The sequence below is a fragment of the Manis pentadactyla genome, chromosome 3, assembly GCF_030020395.1.
Source record: "Manis pentadactyla isolate mManPen7 chromosome 3, mManPen7.hap1, whole genome shotgun sequence".
Taxonomy (NCBI): domain Eukaryota; kingdom Metazoa; phylum Chordata; class Mammalia; order Pholidota; family Manidae; genus Manis; species Manis pentadactyla.
This window is the reverse complement of record NC_080021.1, coordinates 85,023,038-85,049,604: the sequence shown is the minus strand read 5'-3', so window position 1 is coordinate 85,049,604 and position 26,567 is coordinate 85,023,038. Positions and strand designations below refer to the sequence as shown.

At 39.9% G+C, this 26,567-nt stretch overlaps 2 protein-coding genes across 2 annotated transcripts in view; one reads left to right on the top strand and one right to left on the bottom strand.

Moving 5' to 3' along the window:
• The window catches only part of LOC118910076 (V-type proton ATPase subunit H-like), a 119,644-nt gene extending 109,859 nt beyond the window's left edge, over nucleotides 1-9,785 (bottom strand). Inside the window, exon 1 of the mRNA XM_057498089.1 lies at nucleotides 6,829-9,785. Coding sequence (XP_057354072.1) covers nucleotides 6,829-6,896 — 68 coding nt within the window. The 5' untranslated portion in view covers nucleotides 6,897-9,785. The remainder of the gene's footprint in view (nucleotides 1-6,828) is intronic.
• The window catches only part of LOC118929216 (ankyrin repeat domain-containing protein 62-like), a 79,140-nt gene continuing 59,098 nt past the window's right edge, over nucleotides 6,526-26,567 (top strand). Inside the window, exon 1 of the mRNA XM_057498085.1 lies at nucleotides 6,526-6,815. Coding sequence (XP_057354068.1) covers nucleotides 6,537-6,815 — 279 coding nt within the window. The 5' untranslated portion in view covers nucleotides 6,526-6,536. The remainder of the gene's footprint in view (nucleotides 6,816-26,567) is intronic.

Genomic DNA, 26,567 nt, shown 5'->3' with positions numbered 1-26,567 from the left:
AGCACCCTGCTCTGATCACACAGGGCCAGCAGAGGCAAACTACTGACCTCCGCGGACTGAGAGAGACTACTGCCAGCAGACAGACAGTAAGGTGGCCCCTCCCATAGCCCAACAATGGCAACTGGGGTTCCACCAAAAAGGAGAATCAAGCACTGGAGAGGAAAGAGTTTTGAGCTTCCTAACATCTTCTTCAGAAAGCCTCTACTCTCTAGACCAGGATGCACCAAAGATGATCCATCTAATACAAAGGAAGAAACATAGAAACCCTGAGAACATGAGGAGGCAGAGGAATATGTTCCAAACAAAAGTACAGGATAAGACACCAGAAGGAAGGCTAAAAGAAACGGAGACCACCAGTCTTCTTAATAAAGATTTCAAAGTAACAGTCATAAATATGCTCACCGATTTGAGGAAAAGTACTGACAATCTCAAGGAGGACCTCAACAGAGAGGTAAAAGAATTGAAAAGGAGCCTTTCAGAGCTGAGGATTACAGTAACTGAAGTGAAATACACAAACACAATGGCAGGAATGAATAATAGATTGTTGCAAGTAGAGAAGACAATCAATGAGATGGAAATAGAAAACAGGAAAACAACAAAGCTCAGGAGCATAGAGAAAACAGAAGCTATAGAAAGAAAAGAATGCTAAAAAAAAAACTAAGTGATGACTCCAAATGAAACAATATTCACATAATAGGGGTACCAGAAGTAGAAGAGGGAGACAAAGGGATAGAAAGTCTCTTTGAAGAAATCATTGCTGAAAACTTCGCCAATTAGGGAAGGAAATAGGTAGAATGTGAAAGAACAGAGAACCCTGAACAAAAGGAACCCAAGGAAGATAATACCAAGATATATAATAATTAGAATCACAAAGATTAAGGATAAAGAGAGAGTATTGAAAGCAGCCAAAGAGAAAAAAGGATTACTTATAACGAAACCCCATCAGACTACCAGTAGACTTCTCAGCAGAAACTTTACAGGCCAGAAGGGAGTGGCATGAAATATTTAATGTACTGAAACAGAAGGACCTTCAACCAAGAATCTTCTACCCAGCCTGTTTATCATCAAAAATTGGAGGATAGATTAAACATTTCCCATAAAAAGGAAGGATGAAGGAATTTACCACCACTAAACCAGCATTACAGGACATGTTAAAGAAACTGTTATAGATGGAAATGTTCTTAAGCCTAAATAGCTTTCACCAGTGAAAATAAACCCACAGTAAATGTAATACACCAGTTGCTATCCAAGCAAGTATGAAATTAAAACAAAAGTAGTAAAATCAACTATAAAAAAATCAGTCAAGGAATACACAAAAAATGCAGATTATGACATATAATAATACATATAGTGTGGAGGAGGAAGAAGAACAAAAAAAGACATACCTTTAGATAATGTTTTAAACAGAGCAATCATTAACTTCACATAAAGTGTGGTATACTTAGGAAACTATCCATGAGCCATATGGTAACCACAACCAAAAGCCTATAATAGATAGACAAAATGAAAATGAGAAATCCAATCACAACACTAAAGAAAAGCATCAAATAACAAGAGAAGACTATAAGAGAGGAAGAAAGCAACAGAGAGGAACAGTAAAAACAACCAGAAAACAAATAATAAAATGACAATTAAGTACATACCTATCAATAATTACCTTAAATTTAAATAGACTGAATGCACCAATCAAAAGATATAGAGTGGCAGAAAGGATAAAAAAACAAGACCCATCTATATGCTGCCTACAAGAGACTCACTTCAAACCCAAAGACATACACAGACTCAGTGGAGGGATGGAAAAAGATATTTCATGCAAATAATAGGGAGGTAAAAAGCAGGAGAAGCAGTACTTATATTAGACAAAATACACATCAAAGCAATGAAAGTAGCAAGAGACAAAGAAGGACATTACATAATGATAAAAAGGTCAGTCCAACAAAAGGACCAGAATAAATATCTACGTACCCAACACATGAGCACTTATACATGTAAAACAAATACTAACAGAATTAAAGGGGGTAATACATTGCAACACATTCATTGTAGGTGACTTTAACACAACACTCACATCAATAGACAAATCAACCAGATAGAAAATAAACAAGGAAACAGAGACACTGAACAATGTATTAGATTAGATGGACTTAACAGATGTCTACAGAACATTTCACACAAATGCAGCAAGATACACATTTTTCTCAAGTGACATGGAATGTTCTATAGAACAGATCACATTCGAGGCCACAAAAAGAGTCTTATTAAACTCACAAAGATTAAAATTGTATCAGGCAACTTCTCAGAACACAGTGGCATGAAACTAGAAATAAATTATACAAGGAAAACAAAAACCCACAAACACAGGAGGCTAAACAACATGCTTCTAAATAATCAACAGATCAATGACACAAATTAAAGCAAATCAAGCAATACATGGAGACAAATGAAAACAAAAATTGCAGCCCAAAATTTGTGGGATGACACATAAACAGTTATAAGAGGGATATATAAAGCAATACAGGCCTCCCTCAAGAAAGAAGAACAGTCCAAAATAAACAATTTAATCTCACAATTAAAGAAACTAAAAAAGAACAAATGAAACCCAAAATTAGTAGAAAGAGGGACATAATAAAGAGCAGAACAGAACTAAAATAGTGAAAATTAAACAAAAGAAAAAAATGGCACAACCAAGAAAAAAAGAGTACACAAATAAAATCAGAAATGAAAAATGAAGTGTCACAACAGATACTACATAAATAAAAAGATTAGTAAATTCTATGAAAAATTATATGCTAATAAACTGGAAAACCTAGAATAAATGGAAAACTTCCTAGAAAATACAACCATCCAAGAGTGACCCAAGAAGAAACCCTGATCAGACCAGTTACCAGCAATGAAATTGAACTGGTAATCAAAAAACTCCCAACAAACCAAAGCATAGGAACAGATGGTTCTACACCTGAATTCTACCAAACATTTAAAGAGCTAATATTCATACTTCTTAAAGTATATCAAAAACTAGAAAAAGAGGTAGTACTTCCAAATTCATTCTATGTGGCCAGCATCACTCCAATACCAAAACCAGAAAACCACATCACAAAAAAAGAAAGTTATAGACCAATATTCCTGATGAACATAGATGCAAAAATCCTCAACAAAATATTAGCAAACAGAATTCAAGAATACGTCAAAAGGATCATCCACCACAACCAAGTAGGATTTATTCCTGGAATGCAATGATGGTACAATATTTATAAATCAATGAATGTGATATACCACATTAACAAAAGAAAGGATAAAAACCACATGATCATCTCAATAGATGCTGAAAAAGCAAATGACAAATTCAGCACCCATTCATGATAAAAACTCTCAACAAATGTGTACAGAGGGTACATACCTCAACATAATAAAGTATATAGATGACAAACCCACAGCTAACATCATACTCAATGGTGAAAAGCTGAAAGCTTTTCCTTTCTGATCAAGAACAAGACAAGGATACCCACACTCACCACTTTTATTCAACATAGTACTGGAGGTCCTAGCCACAGTAATCAGACAAGATAAAGAGATAAAAGGCATCCAAATTGGTAAGGAAGAAGTAAAACTGTCACTATTTGTAGATGACATACTCTACATAGAAAGCCCTGAAGACTCCACCAAAAAACTTAGACCTAATAACAATTCAGCAAAGTTGAAGGATACAAAATTAATACACATAAATCTGTTGTATTCCTATATAGTAACAACAAACTAGCAAAAAGAGAAATCAAGAAAACAATTCCATTCACAATTGCATCAAAAAGAATAAAATACCTAGGAATAAATCTAACCATGAAGGTGAAAGACCTGTTCTCTGAAAACTCTAAGACACTCATGAGAGAAATTAAAGAAGACACCAATATATGGATACCTATCCCATGCTCATGGATAAGAAATAATATTGTCAAAATGGTCATATTGCCCAAAGAAATGTACAGATTCAATGCAATCTCTATCAAAACACCAATACCATTTTCCAATGAAATAGAACAAATAATTCTAAAAATTCATACGGAACCACAAAAGACCCCCAGTAGCCAAAGCAATCCTAAGAAAGAAGAATAAAGCTGGAGTATTACACTCCCTGACTTCAAGCTATGCTACAAAGCTACAGTAATCAAAACAGTATGGTACTGGCACAATACCACACTCATAGATGAATGGAACAGAATAGAATGCCACAATATAAACCCACAAATATATGTTCAATTAATATATGATAAAGGAGCCATGAATATAAAATGGGAAAAAGAGTCTCTTTAATAAGGGGTGTTGGGAAAACTAGATAGCTACATGCTAGAGAATGAAATTGGAGTACTGTCTAACTCCATACACAGAAGTAAACTCAAAATGGATCAAAGACCTGAATGTAAGACATGAAACCATAAAACTCTTAGAAGGAAACGTAGGCAAAAATCTCTTGAACATAAGCATGAGCAATTTTTTCCTGGACACATCTCCCTGGGTGAGGGAAACAAAATAAAAATTGAGTAAGTAATCAAACTAAAAAGCTTCTTTACAGCAAAGGACACCATCAGCAGAACAAAAAGGTAACCTATAGTATGAGAGAATATATTTGGAAATGATTTATCCAGTGAAGGGTTAAGATCCAAAATATATAAAGAACTCTTACAACTCAACACCATAAAAACAAACAACCAATTTAAAAATGGGTGGAGGACCTGAACAGACATTTCTCCAAAGCAGAAGAACAGATGGCCAACAGGCACATAAAAACATGTTCACATCCATAATTATCAGGGAAATGCAAGTCAAACCCACAATGAGATATCACTTCACACCAAAAAAAAAAAAAAGAAAGAAAGAAATAACAAGTGTTGGCTAGGATGTGGATCAAAGCGAACCCTCCTAACACTGTTGGTGGGAATGTAAATTGGTGAAGCCACTGTGGAACAGTATAGAAGTTTCTCAAAAAACTAAAAATAGAAATACTATTCAACACAGTAATTCCACTTACAGGAATTTCCTTGAAGAAAAAACAGGTAGGCCCATTGCTCTTACATACTCATCAATAACACAACAGGTTCTAATAAAAGCCCTTTCCTTTCTTTTTTAGGTTATTTTGCATAGAACTTGCAAATATAACTGCTGTATTCCAGTTCACAGGCTAATTTTATTTAACCAAAGTTTAAACACAGTCTTTTCTTTAGGGCACGGATGAAGTATGGGCTATGGCTGAAAGGAGAAGTGCACAGGGCCCCATGAAGGTCTCGAGGATCCAGATGTGGGCTGATCTGATAAAAGCCAGGTTAGTGAAAGACAAACTGGATGGGCAGCCCAATAGAATCTTGCTAGAACTGTGGCAGTATTACAAGAGTTTTGGGGTCTTTTGGGCTACTGGAAAGTGTTTATCCAGCACTTGGCACAAAATCTGAAACCCTTATACTAGTTGGGCTACTGGAAAGTGTTTATCCAGCACTTGGCACAAAATCTGAAGCCCTTATACCAGTTGGTATGACATCAGATGGGACTGGGATGAGACATGTCCAGCTGCTTTTAGTGCTGCCAAGTAGGAAGTCAAGGTCGTACAGGCCTTGAAGGTAATGGACTCACCAAAGCCCTGTAAACCAGATGTTCATGTAACCAAAGATGGTTATGGATGGGGTCTTTGGCAGCGGCTTGAAAAGACATGCCAGTCTATAGGATTCTGGTCACAACTATGGAAAGGAGCAGAGGTCCAGTACAACTTGGGGGAGGGAGAAGGGGACTGAGGGGTATTATGATTAGTACACATGGTGTGGGGGGAATCATGGGGAAGACAGTGAAGTACAGAGAAGACTACTTAAGTAGTGACTCTGTGGCTTCTTACTACACTGATAGAAAGTGACTACAATGGGGTATGTGAGGGGGGGACTTGATAATATGGGTGAATGTTGAAACCACATTTTTCATGTGAAATCTTCATAAGAGTGTATATCAGTGATACCTGAATAATAAAACAAAAAGCCTATAGTCTTATGATGGGGATTATTTGAATCTACAGCCAATCTAGGGAGAACTGTCATCCAGCTGAATCTTTGAATCCGTGAACATGCCACCTCTCCTCATTTATTCAAGTCTTCTTTAATTTTTCTCAGTAATTAAAAAATTTTGTTATTAATACAATGTTATGAAAGATTCACATGGGCAACATTGCGATTACTACATTCACTGTGTCAAGTCCCCCCCTCCCTGCACACACCCCATTACAGTCACTGTCCATCAGAGTAGTGAGATGCTATCCTGTCACTACTTGTCTTCTCTGTGCTATAGTCTCCCCGTGACCGCCTTACATTATGTTGTGTTAATCGTAGTGCCCTTTAATTCCCTTCTCCCACCCTCCCCATCCACCCTTCCTCAGTTGATTGTTCAAACCACCCTCTCCCTAGCAACAAGGTTCCTGTCGTAAAGCGAGTGGCCCTGGGTGTAAGGAACGTGGTGCCGTAAAGCTATGAGTGTCGTAAGCCAGGGGGCGGTGCGGAGAGAAGCGGAGGATGTGGCTCGAACATTCCGGCGGCCGCTGGAGGAGGAGACGGATGGCCCCAGGTGTGAGTGCAGACCTCAGGCGAGCCCGCGGCGCAGTAACAGTGAGTAGCGGGCGGGACCGGGTAGCTGCGGAGTCCGGGGGAGCCGGGCAGCGGGGGCGCCGCGGGGGTAATGGGGGCGATGCGGCCGGAGCCGGGACGGCCAAGTGGGTCGTAGCGCTCTCTGCCCGCTTCCGCCGCCGCAGCTACCCGGCCCGCGCCGCGGCCCCTCCGCTCGCCCCGACACCGGTAAGTCTCTTACCGATTTCTCTCCCGCTGGCCGCTTCTGCCGCCGCTGCCGCCCGCCGGGACGGTTCGCCGCCGCCGCATCCCCGGCGCTGGACGGGCGGCCGGGACGCGGCCGGCCAGTTTTCTGCTCTGGGTGGAGCAGCTGTTGCTTCTCTCCGCGCGTTTCCCCACTCTCTTGCCCCTCGGCGCCTCCTCGTCTCCTCATTCCCGTCCGTGTTAGCCTCCCTCAGCGCGGAGGCCCCCGGGAGCCGGGAAGTAACTTGTGCCTGGCGCAGACCCTGCAAAGTGCCTGCCGCGCGCCGCGCCCCGGCCGTCGTGATCGCCGTCGCTCGGCCCCGCGGCTTGGGCCGGCCGGGGCTGCGGGCGCGTGGCGGGTGGCGGCGGGCTGCGGGCTGCATTTCGTCCGTGCGCGCGTGTGCGCGGGTCCCGGCTGAGTGTGAGTTAGGAACTAGAGCTGTTAGTAGAAGACCTTAAGAGTATGGCGGCCTGGGAAAAGCTTCATCGTCTGTTCTGCAGTACCAATCACATGTGTGCTGGAATTATTAGTAACAGACGCTTGTAACCACTTAATTCCCTCTCCCCTCCCTCTCCCCATCCATACTTAAAATTAAACTTGAATGGAAGATAAACGTGTTAATTAGGTCAGTTTCTTATGTTTATTGCTGTATTCTAAGAATATTCCAAGATCTCTATTTTCTCTTTAAAAGTACCCTAACTTAAAATTTTCAGATAAGTTTAAATATTTCAATTTTGGTTTTTAGATATCTTAATCTAATTTCAATTTTATTTATTTATATTTTGGTATCATTAATGTACAATGACATGAGCAAGCAACATTATGGTTACTAGACTCCCCCTATTATCAAGTCCCCACCACATACCACATTACAGTCAGTATGCATCAGCGTTGTAAGATGCTGTAGAATCACTATTTGTCTTCTCTGTGCTGTACTGCCTTCCCCGTGCCCCCCCCATATTATGTGTGCTAATCACAATACCCCTTATTCCCCTTCTCCCTCCCTTCCCACCCACCCTACCCAACCCCTTTCCCTTTGGTAACCACTAGTCCATTCTTGGGTTCTGGGAGTCTGCAGCTCTTTCGTTCCTTCAGTTTTTGCTTTGTTGTTATACTCCACAAATGAGGGAAATCATTTGGTCCTTGTACCTCCATATTGCTTTCCACAATGGTTGAACTAATTTACATTCCCACCAGCAGTGTAGGAGAGTTCCACTTTCTCCTCATCCTTGCCAGCATTTGTTGTTGCTTGTCTTTCAGATGTTGGGCATCCTAACTGGTGTGAGGTGATATCTCATTGTGGTTTTAATTTGTATTTCCCTGATGGTTAGCGATGTGGAGATCTTTTCATGTGCCTGTTGGCAATCTGAATTTCTTCTTTGGGGAAGTGTCTGTTCAGATCCTCTGCCCATTTTTTAATTGGGTTATTTGCTTTTTGGTTGTTGAGGCATGTGAGTTCTTTATATATTTTGAATGTTAACCCCTTATCAGTTATGTCATTTGTGAATATATTCTCCCACACTGCAGGATGCCTTTTTGTTCTACTGATGGTGTCCTTTGCTGTACAGAAGCTTTTTAGTTTGATGTAGTCTCATTTGTTCATTTTTGCTTTTGTTTCCCTTGCCCGAGCAGATATGTTCATGAAGAAGTTGCTCATGTTTATATTCAAGCGAGTTTTGCCAATGTTTTCTTCTAAGAGTTCTATGATTTCATGACTTACATTCAGGTCTTTGATCCATTTTGAGTTTACTTTTGTGAATGGAGTTAGACAGCAATCCAGTTTCATTCTTTTACATGTAGCTGTCCAGTTTTGCCAACACCAGCTGTTGAAGAGGCTGTCATTTCTCTATTGTATATGCATGGGCCTTTATCGTATATTAATTGACCATATATGTGCGGGTTTACATCTGAATTTCTAAGCATGAATTCCTACCATTAGGTAACTTTATTTCCCCAAAGACTGACAATTTTCCTGCTCAGTATTTTGTGTATCTTTGCTAGAAGTGCAGTTTAAGTCTGTAAATCCTCTTAACTATTAATAGAACCATCTCTTAAAAGGCTATTTGGAGTAGTATGAACATGTGTTATTGCCTAATGAATATTGATCAGCTCTCATAATTAAATGCTGCATAATTAAACAACAGCAAACCTGTCCAATTACTTTAACATTAGAAGAGTTATCTGTCTCTCTGCCATGACTTCCATTACCGAGTTCAATTGAATATGAAATAGAAAACATAAAACTTTAAATGCTATAATCTACAGGGGCACCAAAAATCTAATACATAGGAATAAATAATGAAAGATGGGTAAGACCATAACATTGTCTGAAGGAAATCCTATATAAATGAAAGGATATAATACCACATTCCTGGATTGGAGTACCCCCAAATTAAAAAATATCAATCCCCCCAACTGACCCACAGAGTCAATTCCAACCAAAATTGTATTAGAACCGTTCCATTGACAAGTTTACTCTAAAATGCAACAGAATACGATATGAAAGAGAACTTCCAACATCAGCACTCTCTGGAAGACTCATGCCAGAAGATGATCATCAAAAAACCCCAACAAAGATCCACGCACTGCTACAGCTGTAGATGCACTCATCCCACCAGTTCCTGGACTTGCCATGGGAATGAGGAAGGAGATATCTAAGCTGGCCTGTGCATACAGTAAAACAACAAATTTGACTGGATCTATACTGTTGGAAGTCAACCAAGAATTAGGAGAAGTGCAAATTGTAGCGCTCCAAAATCTTACAACTACAGACTATTTACTGTTAAAAGAACATAAAGGATGTGAACATGCCCCAGGAATGGGTTGTTTTAATTTGTCTGATTTCTCTCAGACTGTTCAAGTTCAGTTGGACAATATCCACCATATCATAGATAAGTTTTCACGAATGCCTAAGGTGCCTAACTGGTTTTCTTGGTTTCACTGGAGATGGCTGGTAATTACAGATATGCTTTGGTTATGTAACTATACTCCTATTATGTTAATGTGTGCACGCAATTTAAGTAGTAGCTTAAAACCTATACATGCTGAAGTACTCTACAAGAAGATATGTCAAAGAAATAATCAATCTTCCCATGTTTTCTTCCGCCTGCTACTTCTATAGCTTTTCTTCTTCCTTCCTAATTACAACCCTTAAATAGAATTCGTGCCTCATATCAAATTTACCGAGTATCATAATTCTTCCAAGTGGTAAAGATACCTCAAGACAAATGCTGGGCATAGAAGCCACAGGGCATAAATATGCAAAGAAGTAAAAAGCTAACCTTTTCAAACAATAAGGCTTCCCTCTCACTTACCAACTTCACATTTCCCTGTATGGCCCCGGAAGATGACTGGTTAGCCAGAGACGGGTAAGATTCCTCAAGGGAGGAACAACCTAAGACAGGCACAGTCGCAGGGGGGCCATCAGGTGAGAAATTGGGGATCAACAGAGGTGAGGCTTAGAACCTCACCCCCCCTGTTCTGAGAGAAATCTTCTGCATCCGTGAGTGTTTTATTGCCCTTGTCTAGCTTGGATTAACACATAGTCTACAGGCACACACCTGATCATCTACATTTGCTCTCTTACAACACTAAACTATGTTTTCTACCTATACCTTTATCTACCTACCACTTCAGCGTTTTATTAAAAATAATAATAATAAAGAGAGAAATGTGGTATCCACATATAAATCAAGTATAAAAACCAAATGAGTATTCATATTTGAACTGACTGTTTATAGTTCATAATGCATGAGCAAAACCAAAAGTTTCTGTGATGACTGCCCTTGTACTGTTCACTATGTAACGTATTCATTATGTAAGAATTTTTTCTACAAGTAAGAACTTGTTTGTTATGCCTCAGAAGATTGGAGACTGACGAAAATTAGGCTCGGGCTGGATTAATGATTGTACATTGAGCATTGACTCCCCTATATAGAATTTTATTGTCATTAACAACCATTTGATCACGAAATATGAGAGATGCCCTCACAAAAAAAAAAAAGGACAGACTTCCAATGGTAAAATAAATAAGTAACCGGGATGTAATGTATAGCGTAAGGAATATAGTCAAGATATTGTAACAGCTTGGTAGGGTGATAGCTGGAACCTAGAATTATGTATATAAATGTTTTATCACTGTGTTGTACACTTGAAACTAATGTAATGTAATACTGTGCGTTAACTACCCTTCAATAAAAAATAATTATTTAAAAAAAACAAAAATAAATAAAAATAAAATAAAATAAAATAAAATGCAACAGAAATTCAGATCAGACACCTTGTAGGGATAAATTTAGACTGCTCATACTATCAGATACCAAGATTTACTATAAAGTACAGCATTAACACAATGTAGTATTAGGGCAAAAATAAACCAATAAATGATGAAACAGAATAAAGAACTCAGGAAGACATCTGCATAGTAGAGATACTAGGCAGGGTAATTAGGCAAGAAAAAGAAATAAAAAACATCCAGATTAGAAATTGACAAGTAAAACTATATTCACAAGAGACATGATCTTGTATACAGAAAATACAATGAAATCCAATAAAAAAAATCTACCAAAACTAATATAAAGAGCTCGGGAAGATTGCAGAATGTAAGAGCAATATGGAAAATCCATTATATTTCTATAAATTTGCAGTGAACAATCAACAATCAAGTTAAGAAAACACCGTTTAGAATAGAATCAAAAGAAAAACAAATAAATTTAGCAAAAAATTACAAAACCTGTACTCTGAAAACTACAAAACAGCCTTGGAAAGAAACTAACTATATCTGCAATAAATGGGAAAGCATCCCATGTTCGTGAGTCTGAACATCATTGTTAAGATAGGAATACTCCCCAAACTGATCTACAATTTCAACACAGTCTCTAATAGAATTGCAAATAGTTTCCTTGTAGAATTTAATAGGGTGATCCTAAAGTTCATATGAAATGGGAAGGAACCCAGAACAGCCAAAAACCAATGGGCAGGAACAATGAAACAATGGGTAGGTACAACAATTTCTTACAAAATAAAAGTAAAAGGGAACACTTCCTAAGTCATTCTACAACCCAGCATTACATAACAACCAAAATCAAACAGACATCACAAGAAAGGAAAATTAGATACCAACATTTCTCACAACATACAGATGAAAAAATCCTCAACAAAATATTAGCAAATCAAATCCAACAATGTATAAAAAGGATTATGTACCACAACCAAGTTGGATTTATTCCAAGTGTGCAAAGCTGGCTCAATACTCAAGAATAATGTAACTCATCAGTAGACCAAAAGCATAAAAAATCACATAATCATATCAATAGATGCAGAAAAATCATTTGACAAAATTCAACACTCAGGATAAAAAAAAAACCCTAAGAATACATGGAACATCTTACACTTGATGAACATTTACAAAAAGCCTGCAGCTAACGTACTTAATGGTGAGAAACTAGCTTTCCTGAAAAGATCAGAAGACAAGGATGTCCACTCACCACCCCTTTTCAACATCATACTGTAAGAACTCACTAATTTTAAAAAAAAAGGCAATAAAAAGCAATTGATTGGAACAGAAGAAATAAAACTGTCTTTGTTTGCAGATGACATCAGTCTTGTTTGGCAGAAAAATAGATATGGGCGTGTGGAGGGAGAATAGCCAGTAAAGCCCGCTAAAAGGGATTCAAAGAATTAACCACATAAAACTAGAGAGCCAGAAATAACTCAGATTTAATGAGTTAATTAGCTGAAGTTCCAAAGGCCAGGAGTAACTTAGAATGTCTGGGTGTTCCCCAGATAAAGAAAAGTATCTGAGCACAGCACACCACATGTCTTCATTGCGTCAATTAGGTCATGCCATTGTAAAATTTACTTTAGCCTGCTAAAAGGCACAGCTTATTCTTCAACTTAACCTATATATGCTTTTTTTCCTTCTTTCTCCAGGCCCTAATCAAGTAACCAGGGCAGGAGACAGACTTTGGAAGTGTAAATAAACCTATGTGGACAGACAAAACTTCAAAGGAATTATGAATCACCTTCATACATCATGCCTTATGCTGACCCTTACAAAAAAAAGCCCTATAAAACCCCAGACCCCAAACCCTTAAGCATGCCTCCTCTTTCTGAGGTTGCCCACACTCTCCCTTTCCTCAAGTATGTCACTCTCTCGGTCCTACTTCAGTTAGGGAGGGGCTGCTCAGAGCTCTGATTTAGGCTTGCAAGTTCCCATCACCTGGGTGACCAGAACAGAACTGCAGCTGAACGATCATGCTCCTTAGAAGCCTACCTGAACATCTCTTTTCTTTGCCTTTGGGAAGTTTTCAGAATATAATCTTACCTCATCCAGTTTTCTGCAGCTCCCCCAAATACTGGAGTAGTAGGGGGTTAGTTCCCATGCCGTTGCACCTTCAGGTGCACACTGGACAGCAGATGACACTGGTTTTAGTTGCTGGCAAGGGATTTGCCCTATGCTGAGCAGCAGTTCAATGAGCTTCCCTTTCCTCCCTCTATTTTTCTTCCTCTCTGCTTTACTCAAGTAAACCTGCCTATATCTATGTTGACTCTAGTCCACTCCTTTGGAGTGTATTCAAGTAAAACTTACATTCTGCTACACTACTATGTCTCTGCCCTTCAATTCTTTGTTGCAGCAGGGACAAGAACTGAGGAAAATAAACTCAACCCCCCAGCAGTCTCACTAAAAAATTCAAAGAATCAATGAAAACCCCCCTGGAATAAGCAATTATAACAAGGTTGTAGGATACAAAGTTAATATATAAAAGGCAATAATTTTCCTATAAACCAATAATAAACAAGTGGAATTTGAAATTTAAAATATAATACCATTGACTTAGCACCTGCAAAAACTGAACTATTTAGATATATATATAAATATAACAAAATATGTACAACATCTATTTGAGGAAAACCATAAATCTCTGATAAAACAAATCAAAGAATGAAATAAATGGAGATTCCATGTTCATGAATAGGAAGGCCACATACTGTCCAGATGTCAGTTCTCCTCAACTTGACCTAAAGAGTCAATGCAATCCCAATCAAAATCCTAGCAATTTACTTTGTGGATATCAACAAAGTATTCTAAAGTGGAGAGGTAAATGATCCAAAACAGCCAACACAATACTTTGGAGGAGAACAAAATCAGAGGACTGACATTATCTGACTTCAATACTTCCTATAAAGCTACAGTAATCAAAAGAGTATGGTATTATCCAAAGAAAACAAGGTCACAGATTCAAAAAGATATATGCACCCCTATATTTATGACAGCACTACCTACAATAGCCAAGATATGGAAGCAACCCAAGTGTCCTTTCTTCCCGCTGGGTTCTCGGGTGGGGGAGCATTCGGGTCCCTCCTGGCCTTGGCTTGTATCTTACCCCCTTCGTGTGATGTTGAGTTCTCTCAGATGTAGATGTATCCTGGCTGTTGTATTGCATCCACTGGTGTCTCTTTTAGGAATAGTTGTATTTATTGAATTTTCATTAATATATATGTTCTGGGGAGGAGATTTCCACTGAACTACTCACACCGCCGTCTTCCCGTGATCCTCTATATCTAGTAGTTTTGCAGTGGATTCTTTAGGGTTTTTTTATGTACAGTATCATGTCATCTGAAAATAGTGCCAGTTTAACTTCTTCCTTGCCAATCTGGATGCTTTTTATTTCTTTGTGTTTTCTGATTGCTGTGGCTAGCACCTCCCATACTATGTTGAATAGAAGTGGGGAGAGTGGGCATCTTTTCCTTGTTTCCGGAGATCTTAAAGGAAAAGCTTTCATCTTCTCACTGTTTAGTATAATGTTGGCTGTGGGTTTGTCATATATGGCCTTTATTATGTTGAGGTACTTGCCCTCTATACCCATTTTGCTGAGAGTTTTTATCATGAATGGGTGTTGAATTTTGTTGAATGCTTTTTCAGCATCTATGGAGATGATCATGTGGTTTTTCTCTTTCTTTTTGTTGTTGTGGTGGATGATGTTGATGGATTTTCGAATGTTGTACCATCCTTGCATCCCTGGAATGAATCCCATTTGGTCATGGTGTTATGACCTTTTTGATGTATTTTTCAATTCGGTTTTCTAATATTTTGTTGAGTATTTTTGCATCTACATTCACCAGGGTTATTGGTCTGTAATTTTCTTTTTTGGTGGGGTCTTTCCCTGGTTTTGGTATTAGGGTAATGTTAGCCTCATAGAATGAGTTTGGGAGTATTCCCTCCTCTTCTATTTTCTGGAAAACTTTAAGGAGAATGGATATTTTGTCTTCTCTATATGTCTGATAAAATTGCAAGGTAAATCCATCTGGCCCGGGGGTTTTGTTCCTGGGTAGTTTTTGATTACCGCTTCAATTTCTTTGCTGGTAATTGGTTTGTTTAGATTTTGTATTTCTTCCTTGGTCAGACTTGGAAGGTTGTATTTTTCTAGGAAGTTGTCCATTTCTTCTAGTGCCAGCAGCCATGCTACTCAAGCTGTGTAGCAAAGCTCAGGCTGGAGGAAGACCCCCCACAAAGCAGGTGCCTTCGCAGCTGACTCTCCCTATTACCCACCTTGATTTTGTTTTTCTCCATTATACTGTTGGTTTTGTTATTTGCTTGCATTGTTGCCAAGGATTAACTATCCTTTGCTGAGCAGTGTGGAAAGGATGAGAACATAAGTTTCCCAGGAGCTTTTCAGGACAGTGCTCCTGAAGAATGGAGCACGCAGGGGCCAAATGGCGATCTTGGCATAAAGTACCGAAACCCCCTGTTAGTCAAACATTGACCACCCCATTTCCTCTGAGAATGCCCCCCTTGTTTACAATGCTAGTGAAACTAGTGATGGAAAGTTTTATAGAAATAGAGTTATGAGAGAATGTTGAGTAGAATAACCCTGTCTGACACTTAATCAATCTTCTCATGTTTTCTTCCCTCTGCTATTTCTATAGTTTTTCTTCTTCCCTAATTACAGCCATTTACTAGAATTTGTGCCTTATATGTGAAATTACCAAATACCATAATTTTCTAGGAAGTAAAAATACCTCAAGACAAGTACTGGGCCTGGAAGCCACAGAGCATAAATCTGCAAAGAAGTAAAAAGTTAACGTTTTCAAAGAACATTACTTCTCTCTCACTTACCAGCTTTACATCTCCCTGTATGGCCCCGGAAGATGGCTGGTTAGCCAGAGACAGGTAAGATCCCTCACGGGAGGAACAACCTAAGACAGGCACAGTTGCAAGGGGGGCCATCAGGTGAGAAAATGGGGGCCAACAGAGGTGAGGCTTAGAACCTCATCCCCCCAGTTTTGAGAGAAATTGTCTACACTTGTGGATGTTTTGTTGCCCTTCTTCAGCTTGGATTAATACCTGGTCTGTAGGCACAAACCTGATCATCTACACTTGCCTTCTTACAGCACTAAATCATGCTTTCTATCTATATCTTGCATATACCTACTACATCAACATTTTATTAGAATCACATATAAGTCCAAAAATCAAATGAATATTCATACATTGTATTTGACGTGATTGTTTATAGTTTAAGGTTTGTAGTTAAAACAGAAACAGTTTCTATGTTATGTATGCCCTTGCATTGTTTAGTCCCTGCAGTAGTGGAGTCATGGAGACCTGTGTAGCATATGTCAGGGAGATTTTGGTATCCACACAGAAGAAAGAGAAATGTAGATAAGAAGGGGAAATTTAGTTTGCTGCCTACTGTGCCCTATAAAGGGGTATGAAGTGAAGATATGAGTTTATGATTTTAGATTGATTATAAATTGATTAAAGCTGCTAAGAATATTTTTGTGGGAAAGAATCCTAGCTAACTGTGGCAGTAGGTGACCTGTATTTCAGCCTGAGCTGATAGACTCCATAGTCGCTGCTACATACTGCACCCTCCTACGGTCACATGCACTACTTAGAAACTGTGTTGCATAGAAACGTAAAACACAATAGAGTCCATGTTGATAGGAGAAGTTTCGGTCAAGGAACAGAAAAACAATCACCTGTCTAACACTTGACCAACCATGAATAGATTAGAAAGAAAAAGAAAGGAAAAAGCTTGCCTATACCTATTAATCAATTGCCTATACTAGTTAATCATCAGAATAATAGAAAATAATCATATCCTTGTGCAAAATGGTATAAATAAAGTTGCCATCGGCACTTTGTCGAGAGACCTCCTACAACTGACTCCGTGTCCTGTCTCTCCATACGCCAACTCCGTCCTGCACCTTCGGGCATCCCACCCCTAGGCTGGAGCTGGACTCCCACATTCTAGGTTTCCCAGTTTGTTAGCATATAGGTTTTCATAGTATTCTCTAATAATTCTTTGTATTTCTGTGGGGTCCGTCATGATTTTTCCTTTCTCGTTTCTGATTCTGTTGATGTGAGTTGATTCTCTTTTTCTCTTAATAAGTCTGGCTAGAGGCTTATCTATTTTATTTTCTCGAAGAACCAGCCCTTGGTTTCACTGATTTTTGCTATTGTTTTATTCTTCTCAATTTTATTTATTTCTTCTCTGATCTTTATTATGTTCCTCCTTCTGCTGATTTTAGGCCTCATTTGTTCTTCTTTTTCCAGTTTCGATAATTGTGACGTTAGACTATTCATTCGGGATTGTTCTTCTTTAAATATGCCTGTATTGCTGTATACTGTCATCTTAAGACTGCTTTCATTGTGTCCCACAGAAGTTGGAGCTTTGTGTTGTTGCTGTCATTTGTTTCCATATATTGCTGGATCTCCATTTTAATTTGGTCATTGATCCACTGATTATTTAGGAGCATGTCATTAAGCCTCCATGTGTTTGTGAGCCTTTTTGCTTCCTCTGTACAATTTATTTCTAGTTTTATACCTTTGTGATCTGAAAAGTTGGCTGGTAGGATTTCAATCTTTGAATTTACTGAGGCTCTTTTTGTGGCCTAGTATGTGGTCTATTCTGGAGAATGTTCCATGTGCACTTGAGAAGAATGTGTATCCTGTTGCTTTTGGTTGTAGAGTTCCATAGATGTCTATTAGGTCCATCTGTTCTCGTTTGTTGTTCAGTGCCTCCGTGTCCTTACTTTCTTTCTGGGGGATCTGTCCTTTGGAGTGAGTGGTGTGTTATTAAAGTCTCCCAAAATGAATGCATTGCATTCTATTTTCCTCCTTTAATTCTGTTAGTATTTGTTTCACATATATTGATGCACCTGTATGGGGTGCTTATATGTTTATAATGGTTATATCCTCTTGTTGGACTGAGCCCTTTATCATGTAAGGTCCTTCTTTATCTCTTGTTACTTTCCTTGTTTTGAAGTCTAATTTTGTATGATACTAGTACTGCAACACCTGTTTTTTTCTCCATGTTGTTTGCATGAAATATCTTTTTCCATCCCTTGACTTTTAGTCTGTGCATGTGTTTGGGTTTGAGGTGAGTCTCTTGTAAGCAGCATATAGATGGGTCTTGCTTTTTTATCCATTCTATTATTCTGTGTCTTTTGATTGGTGCATTCAGTCCATTTACATTTAGGGTGATTACTGAAAGATATGTACTTATTGCCATTGCAGGCTTTAGATTCGTGGTTACCAACAGTTCAAGGTTAGCTTCTTTACTACCTTACTGTCTAACTTAACTTGCTTATTGAGCTGTTATAAACACTGTCTGATGATTATTTCTCTCCCTTCTTATTCCTCCTCCATTCTTCATATGTTGGGTGTTTTGTTCTGTGCTCTTTTTAGAAGTGCTCCCGTCAATAGCAGTCCCTCTAAAATACCCTGTAGAGGTGGTTTGTGGAAGGCAAATTCCCTCAACTTTTGCTTGTCTGGGAATTGTTTAATCCCTCCTTCATATTTAAATGATAATCGTGCTGGATACAGTATCCTTGGTTCTAGGCCTTCTGTTTCATTGCATTAAATATATCATGCCATTCTCTTCTGGCCTGTAAGGTTTCTGTTGAGAAGTCTGATGATAGCCTGATGGGTTTTCCTTTGTAGGTGACCTTTTTTCTCTCTCTGGCTGCCTTTAATACTCTGTCATTGTGCTTGATCTTTGCCACTTTAATTATTATGTGTCTTGGTGTTGTCCTCTTTGGATCCCTTCTGTTGGGAGTTCTGTGTGCCTCCGCAGTCTGAGCAACTATTTCCTCCCCCAGTTTGGGGAAGTTCTCAGCAATTATTTCTTCAAAGACACTTTCTATCCCTTTTTCTCTCTCTCCTTCCTCTGGTACCCCTATAATGCGAATATTGTTCTTTTTGGATTGGTCACACAGTTCTCTTAATATTGTTTCATTCCTGGAGATCCTTTTCTCTCTCTCTGCATCAGCTTCTCTGCATTCCTGTTCTCCGGTTTCTATTCCATCAATGGCCTCTTGCATATTATCCATTCTGCTTATAAATCCTTCTAGAGATTGTTTCATTTTTGTAATCCCCCTCCGGACGTCATCCCTTAGCTCTTGTATATTTCTCTGCAGCTCTGTCAGCATATTTATGATTTTTATTTTGAAATCGTTTTCAGGGAGACTGGTTAGGTCTGTCTCTGCAGATCCTTTCTCAGAGGTTGTCTGAACTATTTTGGACTGGACTAAATTTTTGTGCCTTTTCTTGGTGATAGCAGTGGCTGTAGGCAGGTTGCAGGTGTGTCAGCTGGGAGAGGAAACTCCTTTCCTGCTTGGTGGATGCCTTGCCCTTCTCCGCTGCCTGTGTCAGTTACCCTTGCACCTGGAGCAGCCACTGGGTTAATCCCCTAAGCTGCTGTGGGCGAGGACTCCACCAGAGCACCACGGAGCCCTCCGGGGTGTGGCAGGCATGCCAGGTGCGCTCCTCCGCAATAGCGGTGCACGTGCCGGTCAGCTGTGTGCCAGCAGCAGCCTTCGGGTCTGGCCAAGGCAGCTGGGCGTTGGGCTGTGATTCCAGTCAGCTGCTGGGAGTGCGGCTGTTCCCTCCGGCACTGCTGCAGGTGCACATGGGCCTCTCCCGCAAGGACCTCTCATGGGCTCCTCTGGCACCACTGCCGCCGGCACCACTGTTCGGTCGCCATCGAGGTGGTCTTGCACGAGCTGCTCCCGGTCCCCTCTGGCACTGCCGGCGCATGCAGGCTGCTCCCGGTCCCCTTCAGCACCGTCTCCCCTGGCGCACGCTGCCACTCTCCCACTACTGGGCCATTGTGTTGGGGTCCGCGCCAGTTGGGGGAACGACTCGCAGGTTGCTTAGTGCTGTGAGGGGCTTCAGAGCTGCGCTGCCGCCCAGGGGTTTAGGGCACCTAATGTTCCCCTGGATTCCCAGCTGCTGACTAAGTGTGCTGGGATGACTTTGTCCAGCTGTGGAGCCCCTGTCTCATTAAGACTCGCAAAAAGCACTTGCTTTTCTTTTGTCTCAGGGGTGCCAGTTGCAGGGACCTACCCGCAGGTTTTGCTTTTCCATTTCTCTAATATCCAGCACCCCGTGCACCCTGTGTCTGCGCTCCGGGTGCAGATTTCTAGAGCTGGTTGTGTAGCAGTCCTGGACTTTCACTCCCTCCCCGTTCCTACTCCTTTCTTCCCGCTGGGTTCTCGGGTGGGGGAGCATTCGGGTCCCACCTGGCCTTGGCTTATATCTTACCCCCTTCGTGTGATGCTGAGTTCTCGCAGATGTAGATGTATCCTGGCTGTTGTATTGCATCCACTGGTGTCTCTTTTAGGAATAGTTGTATTTATTGAATTTTCATTAATATATATGTTTTGGGGAGGAGATTTCCACTGAACTACTCACACCGCCGTCTTCCCGTGATCCTCTATATCTAGTAGTTTTGCAGTGGATTCTTTAGGGTTTTTTTATGTACAGTATCATGTCATCTGAAAATAGTGCCAGTTTAACTTCTTCCTTGCCAATCTGGATGCTTTTTATTTCTTTGTGTTTTCTGATTTCTGTGGCTAGGACCTCCCGTACTATGTTGAATAGAAGTGTGGAGAGTGGGCATCTTTTTCTTGTTCCCAGAGATCTTAAAGGAAAAGCTTTCAGCTTCTCGCTTTTTAGTATAATGTTGGCTGTGGGTTTGTCATATATGGCCTTTATTATGTTGAGGTACTTGCCCTCTATGCCCATTTTGTTGAGAGTTATTATCATGAATCATTGTTGAATTTTGTCGAATGCTTTTTCAGCATCTATGGAGATGATCATGTGGTTTTTGTCCTTTTTGTTGTGGTGGTTGATGATGTTGATGGATTTTGTAATATTGTACCATCCTTACATCCCTGGGATGAATCCCACCTGATCATGGTGTATGATCCTTTTGATGTATTTTTCAATTCGGTTTGCTAATATTTTGTTGAGTATTTTTGCATCTACGTTCATCTATGGAGGGAATGTTAACTGTTGCAACCACTATGGAAATCTGTGTGGAGGATACTCAAAAAGTTAAAAATTAAACCACCATATGATATACCAATCCCACTTCTGGGTATATATTGAAATCAAGAAGGAATTGAAATCAAGGTCTCAAAAGTATCTGCATTCCCACATTCATGGCAGCACTATTCACAATAGCTAAGATGTGAATAGATGAATGGATAAAGAAGATGTGGCATGACTGCCATACACAGGTGATGGATTATTTATGGCATAGATTGTGGTAATGGTTCCAAGAGTATATACTTACTTCCAAGCTCATCAAGCTGTATACCTTTATATGTACACCTTTGTGTATGTCAATTATACCTCAATAAAGTGGTTTAAGAAAAACAACTGTGCTCTTTGGAACCCAAATGAGGATAGTGAATTGTCTCAAAAGGAGCGCCTGAGACATATACTCCTCTTCCATTCAACTATCATTTTCATCTGTTTACATGCTCAGTTGCCTTACTAGACTTCACATCAACCACGACTTTCACAGCTTAAGAACCAGCTTGAAAAGCACTGACTGAGAGGATCAAGTCCAAATTCCTTGCAGTGACACACAGGGCCTTCACAAGTGACTCCTGACTCTGGCTGCCTCTTTAGCCTCAGCTCTCCCCACTGGCTGCTTCCAAAACACACATCATTCCCCACCAGCATGCTGTTTTTAATTCCCTACCTTTGAACTTCCCCTTCAGGAAAACATGGATCAAAAGTTGCTTTTGCCCTCAGGTTGCAGATTTTGCAATAATGTTGGTTTCATGCAGTATTTGCAATTGTACTAAAAGAATATTTGTATTAATCTAAAATTCACATTAAACAAAACACCCTGTATTTTATCTGACAACCCTAAGTTGAGCTCAAGTTTTCCCCAGGCCAGGCCTCAGCTCCCCTCTTTACCTTAAGATAATAAATGAGTAATAAATTCTACACTGCAGCTAGTGCTCAGGCAGATGTAATAGCCTATTTTTGTTAATCAGCTCTGCAAGTGATTTGTAAGTATAATCAATACATTTCTTCTAAAATGTTACATTTAGGTCGTTCTAAAACAATCAAAACCAAAGTGGTAACATTAATTATGACTAAGCACATAGTAAGAGTATATATTTTTTATGCTGTTATAACAAATTATAACCAATATACTTGCTTAAACCAGCACAAATTTATTCTTTTACATTTCTCTAGGTCAGAAGTCTGACAAGGGACCAAGAATCCATTTCTTTGTCTTCTCCAGCTTCCAGAAGCTGCTTCCATCCCTTGGCTCATGGCCCCTTTCCTCCACCTCAGTCAGCAGCCTCCACATCTCTCTGAATCTTCTTCCATAGTTACATCTCCCTGACCACAGTGAGGAGGGTTCTCTGATTTTATGAGCTTGTGTGATTAGATTGGGCCCACCCGGATTATCCAAGCAACTCTCCCATTTCAAGATCAAGCACCATAGGTAGAAAAACCCAGACACAAAAATCATACCAGAGACTTTTTTTTTTGATATCCTTGTTTTTTATTAAGGTATCACTGATACACAATTTTATGAAGGTTTCACATGAGCAACATTGTAGTTAACTACATTCACCCATATTGTCTAGTCCCACACACACCCCATTGCAGTCACTGTCCATCAACATAGTGAGATGCTATAGAGTCACTACTTGTCTTCTCTGTGCAGCACTGCCTTACCCGTGACCCCCACACACACACCATGTGTACCAATCATAATACCCCTCAATCCCCTTCTCCCTCCCTCCCTATCCATCCTCCCCTACCCCTCCCCTTTGGTAATTGCTACTCCCTTCTTGGAGCCTGTGAGTCTGCTGCTATTTTGTTCCTTCAGTTTCACTTGGTTGTTATACTCCACAAATGAGTGAAATAATTTGGTACTTGTCTTTTTCTGCCTGGCTTATTTTACAGAGCATAATACCCTCTGGCTCCATCTGTGTTGTTGGAAATCATGTGAGAGAATTTAATGTATGATAAAATGATTTAAAGTAGGTGAGAAAACATAATTTAGGACAAGTGAATAACCATTTTGTTTTTAAGTTCTTAAGTAATAAATCTTGGGTTGAATAAAGATTTAATTGGGGGAAAATAAAAGCAAAGAAAATGTAAATCTAAGGCTGGCCCAAAGGGGAGGGCTTATTGGAGATTTTACTAGAGAACATGCATTCTTTTCTCATCAGTCTGTACTTGATGACACACTACCACAGTCTGTGAGATGGAGAAAACTGCTTTCTGTTACTGCATCCTTGGAGACCACCTGAAGCCCAGCAGAATGTAGAAGAGGAATAAAGTGACAGATAAGGGGATTTAGAGTTTTTTAGGGGAGTTCTGTGGGGAGGAGGCCTTCAGCATCCTGAAGTTTCACACTGCTCTTGCCCCCGTACACAGCTTTTCCATGTGGAATAGTCTACTTTCTGCCAATTTCCCAATTCAGCCACCCCACCCCCCACTGAAGTTGAAGGGAACCCAATACTCCTCTCAAGCACCAGCCGAAATGAGCCTTGTCTGGGCCCAGCACATACACTCTCCACACCCTTGTTCTCTGAGTGCCCTGCCCTGTGATGTCATCTGGGCGGGACACTTGTGTTGCCTGAAGTTATTGTGTGCTAACTGCTGACAGGGGTCTGGGCTGTTGTGGCCCCTAGGTTGGCTCATTCAGCACTAGTGCTGTTCAGCGGACGGCAGCAGGGGAGCTGAGGTCTCCTGAAGCCCGAGGCTTTGTTATGATGAAGAGGATATTTGGATCCTGGGGTCTGAAGTGTTGGCCATCTTTGCGCTCCTTCAGAAACCATTCCACTAACACAGAGGTTGACTGCTGCGGAGTCAACTTTCAGGCCCAGTACCATATCCGAAGCAAAGATGTCAGAAAGATCCACATGGCTGCCAGTAAGGGCAAAGTAGCCAGAGTGAAGCAGATTCTGTTTATGGGGAAAAATGGCTTGAATGACACGGACAAGAAGAATAGGTAAGGGGCTGGGAGGACAGAGGTGGTCTGGGAGAAGGTGGGTGGACCTGGGAAAGGGCTCACCTTCCAGGCTCACCTGGGGAGCCAAGCCTCCTAGCGCCAAGGCCCCACAGGACCTGGGTCCCAGAAGCCTGACAAGGGGTCTGGTGCCCATGCCCACAGTATGAGAATAAGAGACAAAAATTAGTGATTTCAGACTAACATAATTCTTACAGAGCACTTACTGACAGTTTGGCAGTGATTTAACTAAACATCACTAATAGGAAAACGGAGTATAGACAGCATTTTATTTTATTTTATTTTTTAATTTTAATTTTAATTTTTTTATTTTGTTATCATTAATCTACAATTACATGAAGAACATTATGTTTACTAGGCTCTCCCCTACCCCATATCCCCCCCACGCACCCCATTACAGTCATTGTCCATCAGCATAGTAAGATGCTGTAGACTCACTACTTGTCTTCTCTGTGTTGCACAGCCCTCCCCGTGCCCCCCATCCCACACATTATACATGCTAATCGTAAGGCCCCCTTTCTTCTTCCCCGCCCTTATACCTCCCTTCCCACCCACCCTCCCCAGTCCCTTTCCCTTTGGTAACTGTTAGTCCATTCTTGGGTTCTGTGAGTCTGCTGCTGTTTTGTTCCTTCAGTTTTTCTTTGTTCTTATACTCCACATATGAGTGAAATCATTTGGTACTTGTCTTTCTCCACTTGGCTTATTTCACTGAGCATAATACCCTCTAGCTCCATCCATGTTGTTGCAAATGGTAGGATTTGTTTTCTTCTTCTTATGGCTGAGTAATATTCCATTGTGTATATGTACCACATCTTCTTTATCCATTCATCTACTGATGGACACTTAGGTTGCTTCCATTTCTTGGCTATTGTAAATAGTGCTGCGATAAACATAGGGGTGCATCTGTCTTTTTCAAACTGGAGTGCTGCATCCTTAGGGTAAATTCCTAGAAGTGTAATTCCTGGGTCAAATGGTAAGTCTGTTTTGAGCATTTTGAGGAACCTCCATATTGCTTTCCACAAAGGTTGAACTAATTCACATTCCCACCAGCAGTGTAGGAGGGTTCCCCTTTCTCCACAACCTCACCAACATTTGTTGTTGTTTGTCTTTTGGATGGTAGCCATCCTTACTGGTGTGAGGTGATATCTCATTGTGGTTTTAATTTGCATTTCTCTGGTAACTAGCGATGTGGAGCATCTTTTCATGTGTCTGTTGGCCATCTGAGTTTCTTCTTTGGAAAACTGTTCAGCTCCTCTGCCCATTTTTTAATTGGATTATTTGCTTTTTGTTTGTTGAGGTGCGTGAGCTCTTTATATATTTTGATGTCAAGCCTTTATCGGATCTGTCATTTACGAAAATATTCTCCCATACTGTAGGGTACCTTTTTGTTCTATTGATGATGTCCTTTGCTGTACAGCAGCTTTTCAGCTTGATATAGTCCCACTTGTTCATTTTTGCTTTTGTTTTCCTTGCCCGGGGAGATCTATTCATGAAGAAGTTGCTAATGTTCATGTCTAAGAGATTTTTGCCTATGTTTTTTTTAAGAGTTTTATTATCTCATGACTTACATTCAGGTCTTTGATCCATTTTGAATTTACTTTTGTGTATGGGATTAGACAGTGGTCCAGTTTCATTCTCTTACATGTAGCTGTCCAGTTTTGCCAGCACCATCTGTTGAAGAGACTGTCATTTCCCCATTGTATGTCCATGGCTTCTTTATCAAATATTAATTGACCATATATGTTTATAGCATTTTATTTTTAATGTATACATTTTCATACCATAATATTAGATATTACAGAAAAGTACATAATGGAATAAAAGTGCCTAACAAAAATACTGCCTAAAAGCACATAATACATAATGAGAAAAATGAAAACTTTTATTTGTCAACTTGTAAAAATTCTTTGGGTAAAATGCAATGTCCATTTTATATGGGTGCACACCTATGTATATATCTGCTTTTTACTGATGGACCTGCGAAAGGAATTTTGAAGTGGGAAAAATCTTTCTATTAAATAGGGAGATTCATTTTCTTGAAATGTGTGCTCTTCTTATATTTATTAATTTCACATAAACCAAATAAAAAATAATCACGCTTTTAAAAATTGGAGGTTCCTTATGCTGTCCCTCTTTTATTGCTGTGATGAAATTTAGGAAAGTCTTGTATATTAAACAAACGTTTGCCCTTCTAGATATCAAAATGTGCTATAAATTATCAGAATGTTGCGTTATTAACAACTGAAAAGACAGATAAATGAATGGAACAGAATGGAAAGTGACCAAATCCCCACATATATATAGACTCAAATAACATTTTCCTATCAGTAGGAAGAGGTGAATCATTTATAAATGGTGGAGAGATACCTGCTAATTATGTGGAGATAAGTAGCCAGATTTTTATCCCACAAAGAGTTGTACCAGATGGAATTT